We start from the raw sequence: 17015 nt of genomic DNA, 5'->3' as shown, positions 1-17015 counted from the left end.
TAGAAAGTACCGCCTTACCCTTGCCATTCCACCTTGCTTGTGTGGGAGTGCACACGACAGTAGGGGCAGGAGGAAGTAGAAGAGTCGAATTGTGCCACTACATGAGGAGTATATGGCTGAACTTTGAATATGAAATTTAACAAGCGACTTATCCAAATCATCGATTTTACCACGTAGTGGAATTTGGTGGGCCACTAAGATAAGTCGTCTACAATACATTGGACAGTGAATGAGCAATTTGCCCTTAAAATTGATACAAAATCACGACATTTCATTTTGGCTTCCAATAATACCCCTCTTGTCCTTTGAAAATAGTAGGTAGGAGTGTAAGACACGTGTCCACCGTGACTCAATATACGCATATGCAACGAACCGGACCCCCAAAATCGCTATTAGCTACACCCATATCCAACCAATTGGAATCAGATTTATTTTTCCGAAAAAATCAACTAGCAACTGTAGCATAAAATCAAAGGAGCTTTCTTGCGTTTCCAAGTTTCCATTGTCTCCGCCGCTTGGACCCTTTAAAAAATCTTAAATTCCTTTTTAGCGAGACTAATAAAAATGCTTACAGGGATATCTACTTCGTCTGCTACCCTTCCATCTATCTTACTCGTATCTTCTTCTCGGATCTCTCCTCTCACTTCCTCCCTCTTCCTTCCACGCAAAATCCCAATTAAGCACTCAACGTTTCCTTCTAATTCCAGACATCCCCACATGTTTACAACTCCCATGAGTTGGTTGGGGAAGCTCGGATTAGGGTTTGGAAATCGAGCTTCAGATGTCGCCATGGATTCGTCATCTGCATCGATAGCTCAAGGTCCAGATGACGATATTCCTGCTTCAGGGCAGCAGTTCGCGCAATTCGGTGCAGGATGCTTTTGGGGTGTCGAGTTAGCCTTCCAGAGAGTTCCTGGAGTTAAGAAGACAGAAGTTGGGTACAGTCAAGGCCATCTGCATAATCCGACGTACAACGATATCTGCACGGGCACGACGAACCATTCTGAGATTGTTAGGGTTCATTATGATCCCAAGGAGTGCGGTTACGAGAGTCTACTTGATGTGTTCTGGGATCGCCATGATCCAACCACGCTCAATCGTCAGGTATATCGGTCGAATTTACGTTATTGGGATGCTTTCGATAAATTGTTTGCTGATAAATAGGGGAGTTTTATTTCAGTTTCTGACGGGTTTGATTTTTTCCCTAGTATTTGGCCGGGCTTTAGCATTAATTCTTCGTTTGCGCTTCATCCATTATCAAACACCCTTGGTTGAAGAAGTTTGATTTTCTGTGTTTTGATGAGGAACTGCGTATGTATGGGTTGTTCGAACTGTTCCATATCCAGAAAATTCTGGTGGTTCCCGTAATCTGAGTTGTCTTTTGTTACCTCCCTTAGGTCTGGCGATTAAAGTAAGTAGTGGTGTCAATCGATAAATTGAGCAGTGGGGGTTTTTTTTTTTTTTTGGGGGGGGGGGGGATTTCAGTTTTATAGGTAAAATTCAATTATACCAAAGAATTCCCTTTCTCTGTGAATTATGTATAGTGTTGTTTGTGTTGATGGATGCCGCGATTAATTCTGAAATTTGACTTTTGAAGTTATATTTTTCGTTGGCAGAAGGTCAACGGCACTTTAGTGTTCCATTTTTTCCTCTCTCTCTCTCTCCTACTGTTTAGTGTCTTCAACTTGGTTGGGTTGGGTTTTCCTCTTCCCCGAATCAGGAGATATTTCACTCGATTTTAACTGTTGCTTAAGAGTCATCTCGAGCACTGGCAGTACCTTAAGCCACATATCAGAGCTCGCTGGATTTCATGGCTGACAGCCAGAGTGAAGAGAGTCTCAAGGCCGCTGGATTTCCATAAAAAATTTGTGAAAGATTCCCATTTTTCTCCGGTTCCCGATGACCCTCCCAAGGTACAACAGATCTAGTGACACACACTTATTACATGAGAGAATCTTCCATTCCAGCAGAGAAAGCAGCTCTTGAGCTGAAATTGAGAGCCAACCATGAGTGCGTGGTAAACATGGGCCAGAACTGTAACGGAAAGATTATGAGGGTATTAGAGAGCTAGCCCTTTGTACTAGCTTTGGCGATCCATAACATGTGCGTGGAAGCTCTTATTTCCAGTTGTTCATTGATTTCGAGGAAGTAGTAGTAGCGGCGAAGAAAGTAGGGAGGAGACACCAGGGAGCTGCGGGAGATCGCACAGGGAGGGCTAGAGGGGCTGCGGAAAGGGTGATGGGGCGATTTAGGGATTTTAAAGTTCCAGGGGAGAAAAAGAGTTGGAAGTTTGCTCTTCTGGTGGAATCAGAAAAAAAAAAAAAGGTTCTGAGTAGGGGAAGGGTGCTGCGGGTGATCACACAGGGAGGGCTAGAGGGGCTGCGGGAACGGTGATGGGGCGATTTAGGGATTTTAAAGTTCCAGGAGAGAAAATGAGTTGGAAGTTTTCTCTTCTGGTGGAATCAGAAAAAAAGTTATGAGTAGGGGAGTTTGAGTAATTATAGGATAAGTATAGGGGAGTGAGAGAAATTAGCCCAGTTAAAAAATGTTGATATTTCACATGCAAAAGGTCCTCTACACGGCCCACTAAGAAGGTCTTCCTATGTGGTCCACCTAATTGTGCTACATGGAAGGTTGATATGACAATTCTGATCATTGTATAGATAAGTATGGTTCAGTTTGCAACGTGTCAAATTCTAAAGCCAAATACAATCATAAAACTCCCATGTATTGTCATTTCCCTTTCTTTTCGCCTTCCATTTGTCTTCAGGCAGCATTTCTTCTAAGTCCCATTTTCTTGGAGTATATTTAAGACGTCACTTTGCCACAGAGTCCATTTGGCGTAAAGCTTGACATCTGAGTGATGTAGATCTATGGATGAGGAAGAGAAGAAGGGCCAGCAGTTTTGTTCGAGCCCAGCCATTAAGCCTCCGTCAAGCCCAAACAGCCCTTGGGTTGGGCTTAGTCCAGTCGTGGGCCTAATTTCCAGCCCATTAAGTTTTCGTCTATTAAGTTCTTGCATGGTGGACAGCTAGCTTCTATCTTCTAATTTTATTTAGTTACTATTTCAGTATTTGCTACTTCTCTTTTATTTGATAGATATTAGTAGGCACTGTCTTACCATTGAAGTTTCTATTTTTAGGACTTCAGATGTAGAAGTGATACTCCGTCCACGCAATGGAGTTTCCTACTTTCTATTTTTGATAATTATCAATAAAAGATAGGGGCCTGCTACATACTCCCCACGACTTGTACAGTTAAAAGTTCTGGTTTGATAACCAATTGCTTGTGAGATGCAGCTGGACTGTGAGAAACAGTTTACTACCTTGGTGGGATGCTAGGCAACCGGTGGGAAGCTGGTGAGGTTTGAGTGAGAGACTCGACCATCTATTATTTATCTTCTTCTTCTTTGTTTTATTCAATTCCCTGTAGTATTTCTTTTCTCAGTTAAAAAAATTCCAGATCTGAATATCTTCTTCCCAACGAGTGCTGATTTGTTTGTCTCCATTCCTATCTGACCATCATGTATCCTAATGGACAAAAGCTGTAGGTAAGTCTTCTCATCCACTTAAAGATTCCTTAAGGTTCTGGTTTGCTAACTGCTATTCTCTGCTGAAGATTGTTATCGATTAAGGGGTCCAAGAGGTTACAGCTTTCTATTTTTGTGTACCAAAATTGCTGGTTCTGTTTTGATCAATTTCTTTCTATCGAGGTAAGAGTCCTAACCTCCTAATCTCCTTCTTTTCTGGACAGATTCAATTACTCTGTTAAATGTTCAGACAAGGACCCTTGGCTGTCTGAATTTATTCATCAACTAATTCTGAGTTAAGATTCCTACAATACCCTGTTTTGGAGGTTTTTTTAAATCAGATTTGGACACTGTCAGCTCACAGGATCTAACCTTTGGACCACTGTGATCTGTTGGGACCCAATTTCTTTCATATTTGTCCCTTTCGACAAGAAACCCAGGTTGTTCTGAAATGCTGATCTTAAGATCTCTGAATTTTCCTAAAAAATAGAATCTATACTTGCTATTTTCTGATTTAATTCTGAAGTCAAGATCTCACCTTTGGATTTCATTGAATTTTTAGGCTTTTGTCTACCTTATCAAAGGGCCTACTCGACCAGAAAATTATCATGATCAAAGTTGTGGATTTTGTGATATTAATTTTCTCTTTAATCTGGTCTGTTTTTGTGACCTGTTATTCTGCCTGTTGGATAGCATCTGAAACCTGAAATGCAGTGCTGAATTTGAATGATCAAACAGTAGCCAAACAAGATCTTTTTACAGAGAAATAATTCCAGATTTGGGAAGAGTATCAATGTCACAAAATCCGATGGTAGGTTAGGGCTGAAACTGAGATCGAGTTTAACAAATAGGAAGGGGAATGTTTGTTAAAAATCTGAGCCTGATTGGATGGTTAGATCAGCAAATAGGGCTTAAGTCCTAGTAGCAATAGGACTAGGGATAAAACCGTAATTTAACTAATGAAATTAGGTTTGGAGGTTGATGGATTGAGACACAAAAATAATCATATAATCAATAGCTAAACAAGTTCAGAAATCAGAATTTGACTCAGGTATGAAATAGGGTGTTAGTGGAGAAAAGGGCAAAATAGAGATTTCACAATAGCATCCAATCGGCTGGTCAGAATTGTCTTAACTTTGGATCGAGTTTCCCAATTAGGGTTCTTGAGATTTAATCAAAATTTCAGCCAGATCTGATAGCTGGTTTGCTTAATCTAAAAAAAAGTGTTGCGTATGATCTTCTAGAAAGTAGGGTTCTACCATTCTAGTTGCAAAATTTCAAATTAGTTTTTACTTGTTAATGGCTGTGATTAAAGAATAAGAATGGTAAACCAGTAAAACAGTAGCGGCAATAGAATACGAACATAAGATGATCCACTCGGGCTTCTCACCGCAATGTATCAATTGGATCAAATACCAATCCCTTTGCTTAATAACACACACGGGGTTTCTTTAATCAAACATGGGATCTTCAATGGAGAAGAAGAGCAGCAAAAGCAGTAACTTTATTTATCAAATTCATGTACAATGCTGGGCCCCCTTACAACCTTATATAGAAAACTCAAAAATAGACTCAAACACTAAAATGGAAAGGCCTCTAACCCAATCCTTGAATAATAAGGTAATGTAAATTGACTAGGAAAGTGAAATAATAAAGGAAATGATGCAGCGTTAAAGAGCCACAACCGTAGGAAGAAGAAGAACCAGCCCCACTCCCATGTGGGGCCCATTGAGTAGTTAGTTAGGGTTGGCCCTTGGCCCCCATACTTAGTTAGTTTGCTTATTATTTGTTTACATTTTCTATACTTAGTTTTATTTTTATGTTTTTAATTGAACCGGTTCAAATTGGTTGCATCCAATTGGTTCAATTTAAGTGAAACGATCTTATTGGTTAATAGTAGTTTTATTTTTATGTTTTTAATTGAACCGGTTCAAATTGGTTGCATCCAATTGGTTCAATTTAAGTGAAACGATTTTATTGGTTAATAGTGTCTTAAATCCTATTGGCTACTTAGGAATCTTCTTAATTAGATGTTTTAAATTAGAATTCTCTCTCTTCCATGATTTTAGAAGGGAGATTAAGTTGTACTTTTATTCAGCCAAGGAATTCTATTCCAAGGCTGAATCGTATTTTGGCCTTTGGCCTCATTTTATATATCAATAAAAAAATCAGAAGAGGATTAGCCTCCCAAAATCGTGATTGAATATTGCTGCCATTGTTGCTGCTATTTGCTCCTCGGAGAGTGTTGCATCCTTGTGGTTTTATCAAGGTGGAAAGGGTAGGTGGATCTCCTTCGACTCCTTGCATTGAGACGATCGGGAGGATCTCCAATTGAAGGTGGTTCTGTCCTTCTCCATTCCTCAAGCTTGCTGCCAGAGGAGTCTGCTGCAGATTGACATCCAATTTCTGCTCCTAATCCTCTAATCCCTTCCCCAATCGATTCCCCTTTATTTTTTATTTGAGTTCCATAAACCCTAAACACCCCTAACTTTGTCTAGCATCAATCCTTCATCAGAACTCCCTCATATTTGGATCAAAGCTTCCCCTTAGCACCCCCTCCACTCGATCCTAGGTTCTGCTCCCATTCCCCCACTCAAACCCTTCTGTAAAGCCCCGAAAGCCCAAAAATTCTGTCTAGACCAATCTAACCATCAGAACCCCCCTCCCTATTACAACTGAACCTTCATCCCACTGCCTCTAACACTCGGCTAGAAGCCCTAGCCCAAACCCTAAATCCAACTCTTTTCCTAATTCCCAAAACCCGAAACCCTAACCCAAATTTTCTGATTTTTGTTTTCTCACTCAAACAAAATCAAACCTATACCATTAACTTCCCCTAGACCTGCCTATTAAAACCATATAAGTTTTACCTTCATTACCCTAAACCTAACCCTAATTCTGCCCATTCGAACCAGCAGCCCCTTTTCGATTCTGTTGCTCGACCTCTAGTAGGATCCTTCTCCTATTTAGAGTTACATTAGGAAACTGACTCAAAACAGGACTGGGCTTATTACATAATCCGAATCCAGCCCGACTAAAACACTTAAAAACTGTGGACAAGTGCCTAACGCACTTGGTAGCATGTGGTGTATGGAGGCCCAAAACAACACTTAATAATAATTACTTGCAACTTAATTTGAACCGTATAGAACCGGTTCATTGAACTAACCCAAAACAATCTAAAATAAACTAAGCCCTAATAAAAGCAATCTGGTATGCTGCCGTAATACCCATAGTCTAGGCCCATTAAAGTGGCCCATTATATTGAAAATCCCATGGACCAAAGGCCCAACATGTATACAACCCAACCCTAGACTTATTCCTAAGCAAACAAGCCCCTTTTGGTGATGTATCTGCATCAACTTGTCATTACGTTAACCAGATTGCATTAGTAAGTGGGGTCACCCTGGGCACTGTGTACAGGAAATTTGGGTCCCACCCATCCTGCCATGTGGCAGATATTAAATGCTATACATGAAGCCATTCCTAAATGGACAATCTAGGAAACCATTCCCCTATAGATAAGTCTATGATGTTACATCTTATAGAATGTATGATACCTAAGGTAAGGTATGTATCATTCCTTGTTTAAAGACAAAAATCATGGATGTGGACTACATGGTAATTGTTGGTATTAGGAAACCCACCCAGTAGTTCTGAGTTAGAGTCTGGGATTGGAGTAGAGGATACCTATGTTTGATGTGGATTGTATAAGGCTGAATGTTGGGCAGGGCCATTCTGAAAATGGGCTGCATTGGCTTGAGGTTTCATCAGTCTGAAAATGGGATTGGAGTAGTGGATAGCTGGTTTTTATAGGGACGGTATCATGGATGCTGAACACTATTTTTGGTCTAGGTTTTGAGAGCTTAACTAGGCCTAAGCCTGGTCCAACTTCTAAGTGAAGATCTGTCGTAAATTTTATGTGTAGATGTGTTTATTATATGCATATTACATATTGTATGTATTCTGACATGTATGTATATACATGGTATGTTTGTTATTCTATATAATATCATATCCCAATTAAGTTGGGATTAGCCTAGGTGAGTAACGTGAGTTGATTATAATTTACTGATATACAAATTTGTGTAAAGTTTTCCTACATGGCCTGTTTGTACAAACTTATCTGAACAATGGTCCCCTATGTTTGGACCATTTGGAGATATGATCTACGAGATTCACATTTCAAATTCTGTGGCTTTATTTCAACCATACGGTCCATCATGTGGATTTTATTTTTATTTTTTAATTTTTGACCCTCAAATTGACATATGGCTAAGGTGTGCTGAACTGCTGACATGGTGATTCTGAACAGTGGAATAGATAGAGGATCATGTGGATAGACAGCTATCAAATTTCAAAGTCATAGTCATATGGCCCATTATGTATTGTCTCTTTCTCTAGCTGTCAAAATCTTGACCAAGATTGGACCTATTGAGTTTTGCCACATGGTAACATGCTTTCGGCCGAAACTTACCACCTGGATCAAGGGTGATATCACAAAATTTGTAATCTAGGTAAGCTCAATGTTTTGGGGAAAACGATTGATAAGATAAAACACAAATCCTTCAACGGGATAAGAAACTTTAGATGGCTCTATACGAGCGCCTATGAGAGGAATCCAGAATCTGAGGAAGCGACTGGAATGGAAGCAACTGGGCTAGACTGCTGATCTTCTTGAGTAGTTTGACCCTGGGAAACGGACAATTGGCAGAAGATGCTGGGTAAAGCTGCTGGCCTGAAGAGTAAGGCCTAAGCTGCCACATGGTAGCTATTAGGACCGATTGGATAATCTTATCCAAATATGCCTACTTTAACAGTCCAATTAGGTCTACACGTGGACCAGACTGGCCAGGAACAAGTTCATCCCTGCCCAAGCTCGTGTATTATAGGTCCAAGGTTAAGTCTGGGCTATGGTTGGGCTGCCGCCGCTAACCCTGGTCTTACCCTTCATGATAGAGTATGTGTTACACAATATTCAGTGACTTCGTATATAATTATGTTCTTGACATATAGAAATGTAATATACCCTACCATGTTTTAGAGTAAATTATCATTACAATATGTTATCGTACACGTTATACAATATTCAGTGACTGACTATACAATATCTAGTGTAATTTTTGGCCCATGCTGGGCCAAGGTCAGGCCGGCCCAGTCGAAATGTCACTTGTTCAGGGTTGACCTGGTCTGATCAGGTCCAATGTGCAGCCCTATGTACTACTTCTTGAAAACTTTTTTCCCCAACATTTTAATGCCTTATATTAGCACATATCAGTCTGTTTAGCATGAAGCTTATGACTTGAATCAGAGGGATGTGGCCGCCGGCCTATCGATCCACCAATTTGGATGCCTTGTGGCATATATGGCTACCTTGTTCTGCCAGCCTTGGTGGTTCTGTCAGTTCTTTTAACCCTTGTCCCATGTGCATGATAAGTTCATGCTGGTTCAAGCCATTTTTGATCCCCATATCCATCTGATGCCTGATGGCAGTGTCTGGGTCTGGCTGAAATTGCATCTGGGCCTATCCCAAGCTCATGCTTATTGTTTCTGTCTTGGGCTGTGCTGACCTTTGGCTTGGTATGGCCTCTAGTAGTGGCTTCATAAGCTGAAAATTAATAGGACAAAATAGGGGTAGAAAAGTCAAGTTCAGGATCTCTTATTCTTGGTAGACAACTGTTACATGGAAGTATGGATACCAGAACTTTAGTAGGTCCAATGAACCCCACCAGGTTGAAGACAAATTATTGTTACATTTTCAGGTCCATTTTTTACATTGTTAATCTGTGCTTAAACTATATTGGGTTGTCAGGGTTCTTTTTTTTTTTTCTTTCTCACCCATATCAATTTTTCATCTGAAATTCTGGACTATGTTTTTATACTTTGAGTTTCATAGTTCCAGATGGTTATATGGTCTTATTTGAACTGGTTCACCATTCATACTGCTGGATAATGCTTGATGGGCAGGGTAATGATGTGGGGACACAATACAGATCAGGAATTTACTGCTACACGCCTGAGCAGGAGAAAGCAGCATCCGAGTCCATCGAAAAGCAGCAGAAGCTTTTGAACAGGAAAATTGTTACTGAGGTTCTTCCAGCGAAAAAGTTTTACAGAGCAGAGGAATACCACCAACAGTATCTTGAAAAAGGTGGCCGATTTGGGTTCAAGCAGTCTGCTGGGAAAGGCTGCAATGACCCAATCAGATGCTATGGCTAAGTTACGCATGGTCCTAATGCTGTTCTTATTTTTATGTTCGTCTCCTAAGATGCTTGTTAATAGGTTTGTGCATCCTCCCCCGGAACTGAGACATACTAGTTATCATTTATATTTTGTAATTGTAGCAGTCGTTTGTAGCTTTTAGACCATGTTATGTATTGTTACTGTCCATTTATTCATGTTAATACCTTCTAGCTGTGCGCGTTTATGCATTGGCTCTATCATATCTTATCCATCTGTGCAATTTGGCTGTATTTCCCTATTTTTAGTTGAAGTCTCAGTTTGACTTGCAACCGTGAACGGTTTTATTGAAATGATGCCACCTGATCGTGCAGCGCACATCTCCCCTGCACCCTGACACGGGGACATGTGAAATGACAGTCGTATACCCCTGGAACCCTGGAAAGCCCCTGTGTCAGGTTGCAGGGGCAGTGTGTCTGGGTCGACCGGGTGGCGATCTTTATCCCTTGTATTATTATTTTTAGTTAAAAATTCCCTCTTCTCTGGCTCTCAGCCCATGCAAGAGGGAGATTTCGTCATTTATTTGGTTTCTTATTTAGAGTCATTCACTTTAGTGTTTTTTTTTTGTTAGAATAAAATACTTCCTCACACAGTCTGCGTTTGGAAGGAAGTTTCTTAATGTTAAACTGTTATTTCTTTTCAGGGAAAAACTTCCCCACAATGTCAATAGTGCAATTTTCTTCTTGCTTGTATTATTTTATTATTTTTGCTCTCTTAGTCTGAATATATGGGTCTCATGTAGATAATACCTTTTTCAGCACACCCATTAGTGTTGCACTACACTGACAATGTAAGGAAACCTCTCCCTTTCTTTTATTAGTTACTTGTTCAAGTCAAATAGAAAATCTATTAGAGCAGTCAATGATTAGTGCTCTATGTTTCTCTCTCCCCTTCAAACATGGGTAGAGATGTCTTTTCATAGGGAAGGAGAGAGAGAGAGAGATAGACTCATGGAGTCATGGGAGTGCTGGTGTAGGCCACACTACTGGTCCAGAGTTGTTCCCTTCGGTTTTATTTCTTACACACTTGATTGAATGGAAAATAATTAATTTGTTTTGGGATTGGAGGTTGTTGCTTTTCCATTTTATCCCCGTTTGTGATTCTCTATCTACTCATGATGTCTCTCTGCTCTCCCATCTCCTTCCATCTTGCAATTTCTCTTCTCTAATCAGTTTCTTTCTCTTCCACCACCAGCATATCCTTCTTTTGATCTGCATTAGTAATTATAATCACTCCAGCTCTTTGTTTCTAACAGAAGCAACATCTTTGATGATTGGTTTGACCTAATCCTATACCTACACTATATAGATGAAACTGATCAACACAAGCAATATTGCTATCATGCATTCATATTACCTTCACAAAATGGTAACACTACATGAGAAGAATACTGCTACTCAATATTATCTGGACTTTTCATACTTTTATTGTTTTGGTGGACTTAAACCTACATCTAAAAGCATCCACATGTTGGAAAGACCTAGTCTTTCCTCAATGGCCCCCACCTGTTTGGGGAAATGTCAAAATGAATCTTATCTACAGAAAGAGCTTAATTGGGTCATGCGCGTCTCCCTTCTTCTCGGTGAATCTAGAGTTTGCAAGGACACACACCGGATCCAAGTTCCACATCTAAAAACAATCAGGTTCAAGGGTTCAAACTTTTGGGTCCAAATGGGCTCAAACCCACCAGCTTTGACAGTTAAGATGGTTGATCAGAAATGTAAATGGCACAGATCCCAAGATCATCTGGTCATGGTATTGGAAATTAACTAATTCAAAGCGTTAGCGTCAGGTTGCTTTATATCTGAAAAGCTTTCTTAAAAGCATTCATTTATTAAGGAGAGTGGTTTTGGAGATGGCTGTTATTGGTGAAGCTTGATTTCGGTCTAGAATTTACTGTGGGGATCTTCAGAGGGTCGTTTCTACTTCGAAATGACCTCAGATTGTCGAAAAATGGCGTATGTCATTGTTGGAGGCTGTGAGTTGTGTTGGGCTCATCCAGATCTTTGAAACAGTATATTTTGGGATATATGTTATGTTTTGGTCTGATCTTGTTCGATTTGGCATTTTTGGGTTTGGGGGTATTTCTATACTTGCTCGGATTAGGACTTTTATATATAATGTTCTTATCTCTGGGAAGGCTGTGTGAGTGGTTTTGTAACATTTTCAAAGGATAGTGAAATCTGTTCTATTGGTCGGCCATGAATGTAACTTCCCTTCTCTAGGGTGAACCACGTATATCTCTGGTGTTGTGTGTTTTTTCTGTTTTTCGTTTTTTTTTGCAAATCGCTATTCTAGGTGTTGTTTTCTTAACAATATCAACCCACAATAAAAAAAAAATAAAAAAAAAACCCATAGTAAAAAATGATGGGTGGGAGTGGGATCATTTAGGGCTGAAATTTTGTGGACAAGTAAATTCTAAGGTTTTCTACTCACATTTTAAGTTATAGAAGAATTACAATTAGGCATGTGGCAAAAAAAAAAAGGCATGAGAATCCAGGACCATCAATACCTTTGGTTGCCTCAATGGTCAAAAGCTTAAGGCCTTGTACCAAGGGAACCAAGGATCAAGTATTGGTACCACAAAGGCCATCAATATAACCCAAACAAAATTGGTTGTACGAGATTATACAAGGGAAAGTGATTGAATTTAATGTAAAATTTGACACGTTATCTATTTCATACCCTAGATGTCCAACTGCGAAATCATCATATCACTCTTCCATGTAGCAAGACAGCTCAAATTCACTCACCAATTTTGTTTGTAATTACTGATAATAAAACCTTTTATCAAATAAAATTAAACCCCTTATTTTTTTTTCCGGTAGAAGATGAATTTATTGATAGTGTTGACGTGTTAGGGTCAAGGAGTCCAAGTTACAAAGATCTTGGAGCCTATAATTGGAATTAAGCTAAACTGTCCCACACGAACATTACAGAGCCCTTTGGGTTAGGGAGTCAATAATATTGTTAGTCTCCCTAAAAACACGAGTACTAAAACAATCTTAAAAAGAAAAATGAGGTGGCGGATATCTTGAACAATAGGAGATATCTCAAAAGGGCTGGGCTTGGATGGGTTCTCAATGAGATCAGCTGACTCCATGTTGTCCGATTCCACTTGAACTTTGTCGAGACATTCACCGATGGCATGAAGGAGAGTAGCTACTTGAAAAAAAATCCCCACTTGGTGGCACTCCCTATGCTTTTTCACTGAACACCATGCAATGACATCTCAGCCCCTTCGGTAGATATCCAAGCACCCTTCCCCATTGGCGTGCGGTGCGACGATCATTTTATGTGGTATTAAGTTTTCGCACAGGAGCTGTGCACCTCATGCAATCAGGTAGCGTTCATTTCCCCTTTATTTATGCAGAAAAGGGTGACAACTTTCCCGTTGCTCCATTCCTAAGGTACCTTTAGTCCTCGCCTTTTCAGTTTTCACCATGGAGTCTTCGACTCAATTTGGCTCTTTTCCTTCACAAAAGCATAAAGCATCACGACCCCATGTCATGTGGCTCCAGGGTCCACTTTCCCACCCATTTCTTTGCGGTCCAAATATTATAACAAGTTCTACCAAAAAAAAAAAAAATATTGTAACAAGTGATGATCCTGTGTAAAACACGCATACTCATGGTTTGTAATCTTGGAATCGGCCGGATCGGATCGGATTGGGATAATTCAAACTTGGGTAAATATGACATTTTTGTCCTTGTTTTCTTAAAAAAAAATATATTTTTTTTTATATTTTTACTCCTATCCGTATAGTTGGGTCGGATCAGTATCGAGATTGGTCTCGGCCAATATCGATCTAATCCGACAAAAATCAGCCGATCCGATCCAATACCTCAAATCATGTGGATACTTGACTCTCAAGCTGATCATCTCTTGGAACTTGGTTGTTCACTCTTTTCTCACTAGCTTCCATGTTACTTAAAGGGATCCTTAGTCAATAGGTGAACTTTTTAGTTTTCAGATATATCCTATCTAACTGCTCAAACAGATATCAGTATGATACTGTGAATCAGTCTGGATCGGTTTGTATCGGATAGATTTATTCTTGAATCGGACCGTTACATTGATACAGAATTAGACACATATTAACTGATCTCCTAGAAGCCTACACTCTATTGACATGAAAATAATCTTTCTCTCTTAATTTCAAGCAAAACGATCATGCTCTAGATGCATCAATTGGTAATAACAATCATTTTGTACCACAACTACATTTTGTGGGTCAATGAAATGGTAACCATCTGATCGGCTTCGATCGATAAATGGGAGATTCTGTAGTTGTGACAACAGTGGATCATCCCATAGCTAAAAATTTCCCTTCTATTTATTGAAAACAACAACTCAAGGTGTAGATCTGTAATGCCATTGTGGCAAAGATTCCTAAGCCCAATAGAATTGTTTGGTGAGTCCTTTTCACATCTTCCAATTCTAAAAAGGACAAAAGAAAGGCAATATATTATATAGTTTCTAATATTGGTCTTAGGCACATCTAGAGGATTGACTAAACCCTTAATTAACATATGGGGAAAGAGAACGCCACTCAATTGTGCAATGCACGCCATTTCAATGCCCTAATATAAAAGTGTGTAAAATGACCATCACATCCTCCTTGAACTCTGGAAATGACTAGGGGTATGGTGGTCATTTAGTACACCTCTGTGCCAAGGCGTAGGAATGGCGTTACATTAAACAATAATCCTATTTGTAGGATGATTATAACGCAAAAAAATATTATATTTTTATATAATGCCCAAATACCTATACTTTGAGGATTTTCATGAAATATCTTGGATAGCTACCCACCTACCTAGAATATTTGGGGGATGCAATAATCATCTTTTGGATATGGAAGATCCACGTATTTTCTATAATTATTTTTGGTTAGTATTTAATTAATATAATTTACTTTCTCTAAGAGTGGATGTTGAGCACACAATCTAAATCTATGGTTAAAAGACTTCAAAACCCTTAGTTAGTTTAGTAGGGTTAGTAAGCAAAGTGTGGGGTATATTTGGGCAATTATGTCATTTCATATTGAAAGGTATGTTTTTGGCCTTTTGGGTTTCGTTACGCTTAGAAATTATCATCTAGGTAAGCTAGATTATCTAAGATATTGTCCCTTGATACTAATGTAAAAGATGACTTTTAGTACAAGAAAGATTGCTTAGCCCATATTTTAGGATAACTCATCGGCTTCTTTTGCTTAGGGTTTAGTACATAAATCAGTTTCTAGGAGGCACATAAGCAATGAGGTCATTGAGATGGTACCAATGAGAATGAGTTTGGAATCTTTCTTGCTCTAGCTTGAGATTTCTCACGCTACACCAATGGATCGTTGTCGATTGGTTTCATTACTAGGAGGCAGAGGAAGAGAAAGAGAGTGTTAAGCGATTATCAGGGACGAGAGAGACTTAGAGAGAGCATGTGTTTCTTGCTTCATGGGAAAACTATTTTTCCCAAGAAAATGTATTGGTTTATGAGTAGGGTTTCAAGAATCAAGTTATCGCCCGATTCAGAATCAATTCTCATCGATCCTGATTTTAGACTTCGATATGGTCAATTCCTAGATAAAATCGTAGAATCGTTGAAATATTCCTCGAATAAGCCAATTCTAGGATGTTTTTTCAGATCGATTTGAGTCAATTCTAATCCGAATCGAATTAGAATCAGCACTAAAGATTTCTATCACCGATTACACGTTTTAAAACCTTGTTTATGAGGCTAGAGATGGAAAAGATCTATACTTTTCATTGATCTTTCCTGGCTTATGAAAGCCCATAACCAAATATGGCTTTAATCATCTAGAGAAATATCCTTGAAGGTCTAGATTACATCCTTCACCACATTAGCAACAGTCTTTTGTTAAAGCAGTACCAGTGGGTCATTTACTCCTTCCTTTCCAACTTTAGTCCAGTTTTGGGTAAATAACCAAAGAAATTGGGTCCACTTCAACGACAGGTTCATTGAATGATTAAAGGTGGACCATAATGACTCACGTTTGGTGCATCCATGATTAATGTAGAAAACAGAATGGACCACTAATTTAGTACAATTGGAGTCACCCTCGCACACCAAAAAGAACTCTACCTTTTTTTGTGGGGGATAAACCGAAAAAGATCTCACCACAGCACTACGGCAGGCAGTGGTCACTTCTATCTATTGTCCACTTCTACCATCCCCCACATCCCATGTGTCATGTGCAATTGCATGGTTCATAATCTTGGATAGGATCAGTATCACTCGAGACCAATCTGATACACTTGTATGGGCAAAGGTAAAAAAAAATTTTCTCAAGACAAATGCGTCATATTTGACCCGATTTTAGCAATATTGATCCAAGACATCAGTCCGATCCTGATATTGAGATTACAAACCATGGTCATGTGAGTTCTTTCTATGGCAAATTGATTATTAACATTTCCGAAATCTAGACCGAGTTAGCTAAGAGTTAGACCTGTGGTCTGGTTCAATCCAATCATGTTGGTTGATCTTAGTGAATGATCATGGTCCGGATAAGAACCTGGTTTTTGGGTCAACTTGAATCCAACCAAGGACCTACACATAAATGTAGAAACATATATAGAGACCATACTATGTATAATTGTACTTTAAATTGCAATTCAATGGCCTATGCACTTTGTCCATTTCCATGCTTTTAATCCTCTGACCCCAATTCCAAGTGGGTGTGTCTCTATCATATCTTTTGCTTAGTTTCTTTGATGCCATTATATTCTGGTTTTCCCTGGATAAGAGATATCTCCTCCTGACCGAAAGTAAGAACAACTATTACCAAATGTTGCTTAGGTTGGATACATTGTTACGACTGATTATTATGGCCCATTGGGAGTTTGAGACCAAAAGGGGAAAGGAACCCTGCCTAGCAGCTTCGCATTTATGCCCGGACACAAAGGGAGGCGAAATGACCCCTGATCCTGTTGATGCTCTCGTGTGTACTGTGATTGGCTCTCAAATTGGCACAAGGCCACACTGCTAGGCGGAGAACCCTATCCCTTATCATGGTTGGATTGCTCAAACAAAAATTATCTACTTCTAGTAATTTCACTGTTCTAATGTTTTTAAAGAGGTGAGATTTCAAATTTAGTGGTCCAATTCAATCATATGAGGGTCTGACATCGATACTACCTTATCTTGGAACAAACTCAAGTTCAAATTCTCTTAAGACCATATGTTGGTGTATACATGCAATACATGTCACATCTATATGAGTGCCATC

At 39.4% G+C, this 17015-nt stretch overlaps 1 protein-coding gene across 1 annotated transcript; it reads left to right on the top strand.

Annotated features, from left to right (window-relative positions):
- Positions 1-560: 560 nt before the first annotated feature.
- Positions 561-9980, top strand: LOC122664818 (peptide methionine sulfoxide reductase A1-like). Its single transcript, XM_043860818.1, has 2 exons — positions 561-1104; positions 9497-9980. Exons 1-2 carry the CDS (start codon positions 565-567, stop codon positions 9746-9748), a joined length of 792 nt encoding a protein of 263 aa, XP_043716753.1. The 5' UTR covers positions 561-564; the 3' UTR covers positions 9749-9980.
- Positions 9981-17015: the final 7035 nt, after the last annotated feature.

The sequence above is a fragment of the Telopea speciosissima genome, chromosome 6, assembly GCF_018873765.1.
Source record: "Telopea speciosissima isolate NSW1024214 ecotype Mountain lineage chromosome 6, Tspe_v1, whole genome shotgun sequence".
Classification (NCBI taxonomy): Eukaryota; Viridiplantae; Streptophyta; class Magnoliopsida; order Proteales; family Proteaceae; genus Telopea; species Telopea speciosissima.
The sequence above is the reverse complement of the archived record's forward strand: the minus strand, read 5'-3'. Positions and strand labels throughout refer to the sequence as shown.

What these genes read in the sequence shown, in the direction of transcription:
- LOC122664818 (XM_043860818.1), top strand. Translation starts at nt 565, where the DNA reads ATGCTTACAGGGATATCTACTTCGTCTGCTACCCTTCCATCTATCTTA. An exon ending in CAACCACGCTCAATCGTCAG is followed by an intron (nt 1,105 to 9,496) that starts GTATATCGGTCG and finishes CTTGATGGGCAG; the next exon opens with GGTAATGATGTGGGGACACA.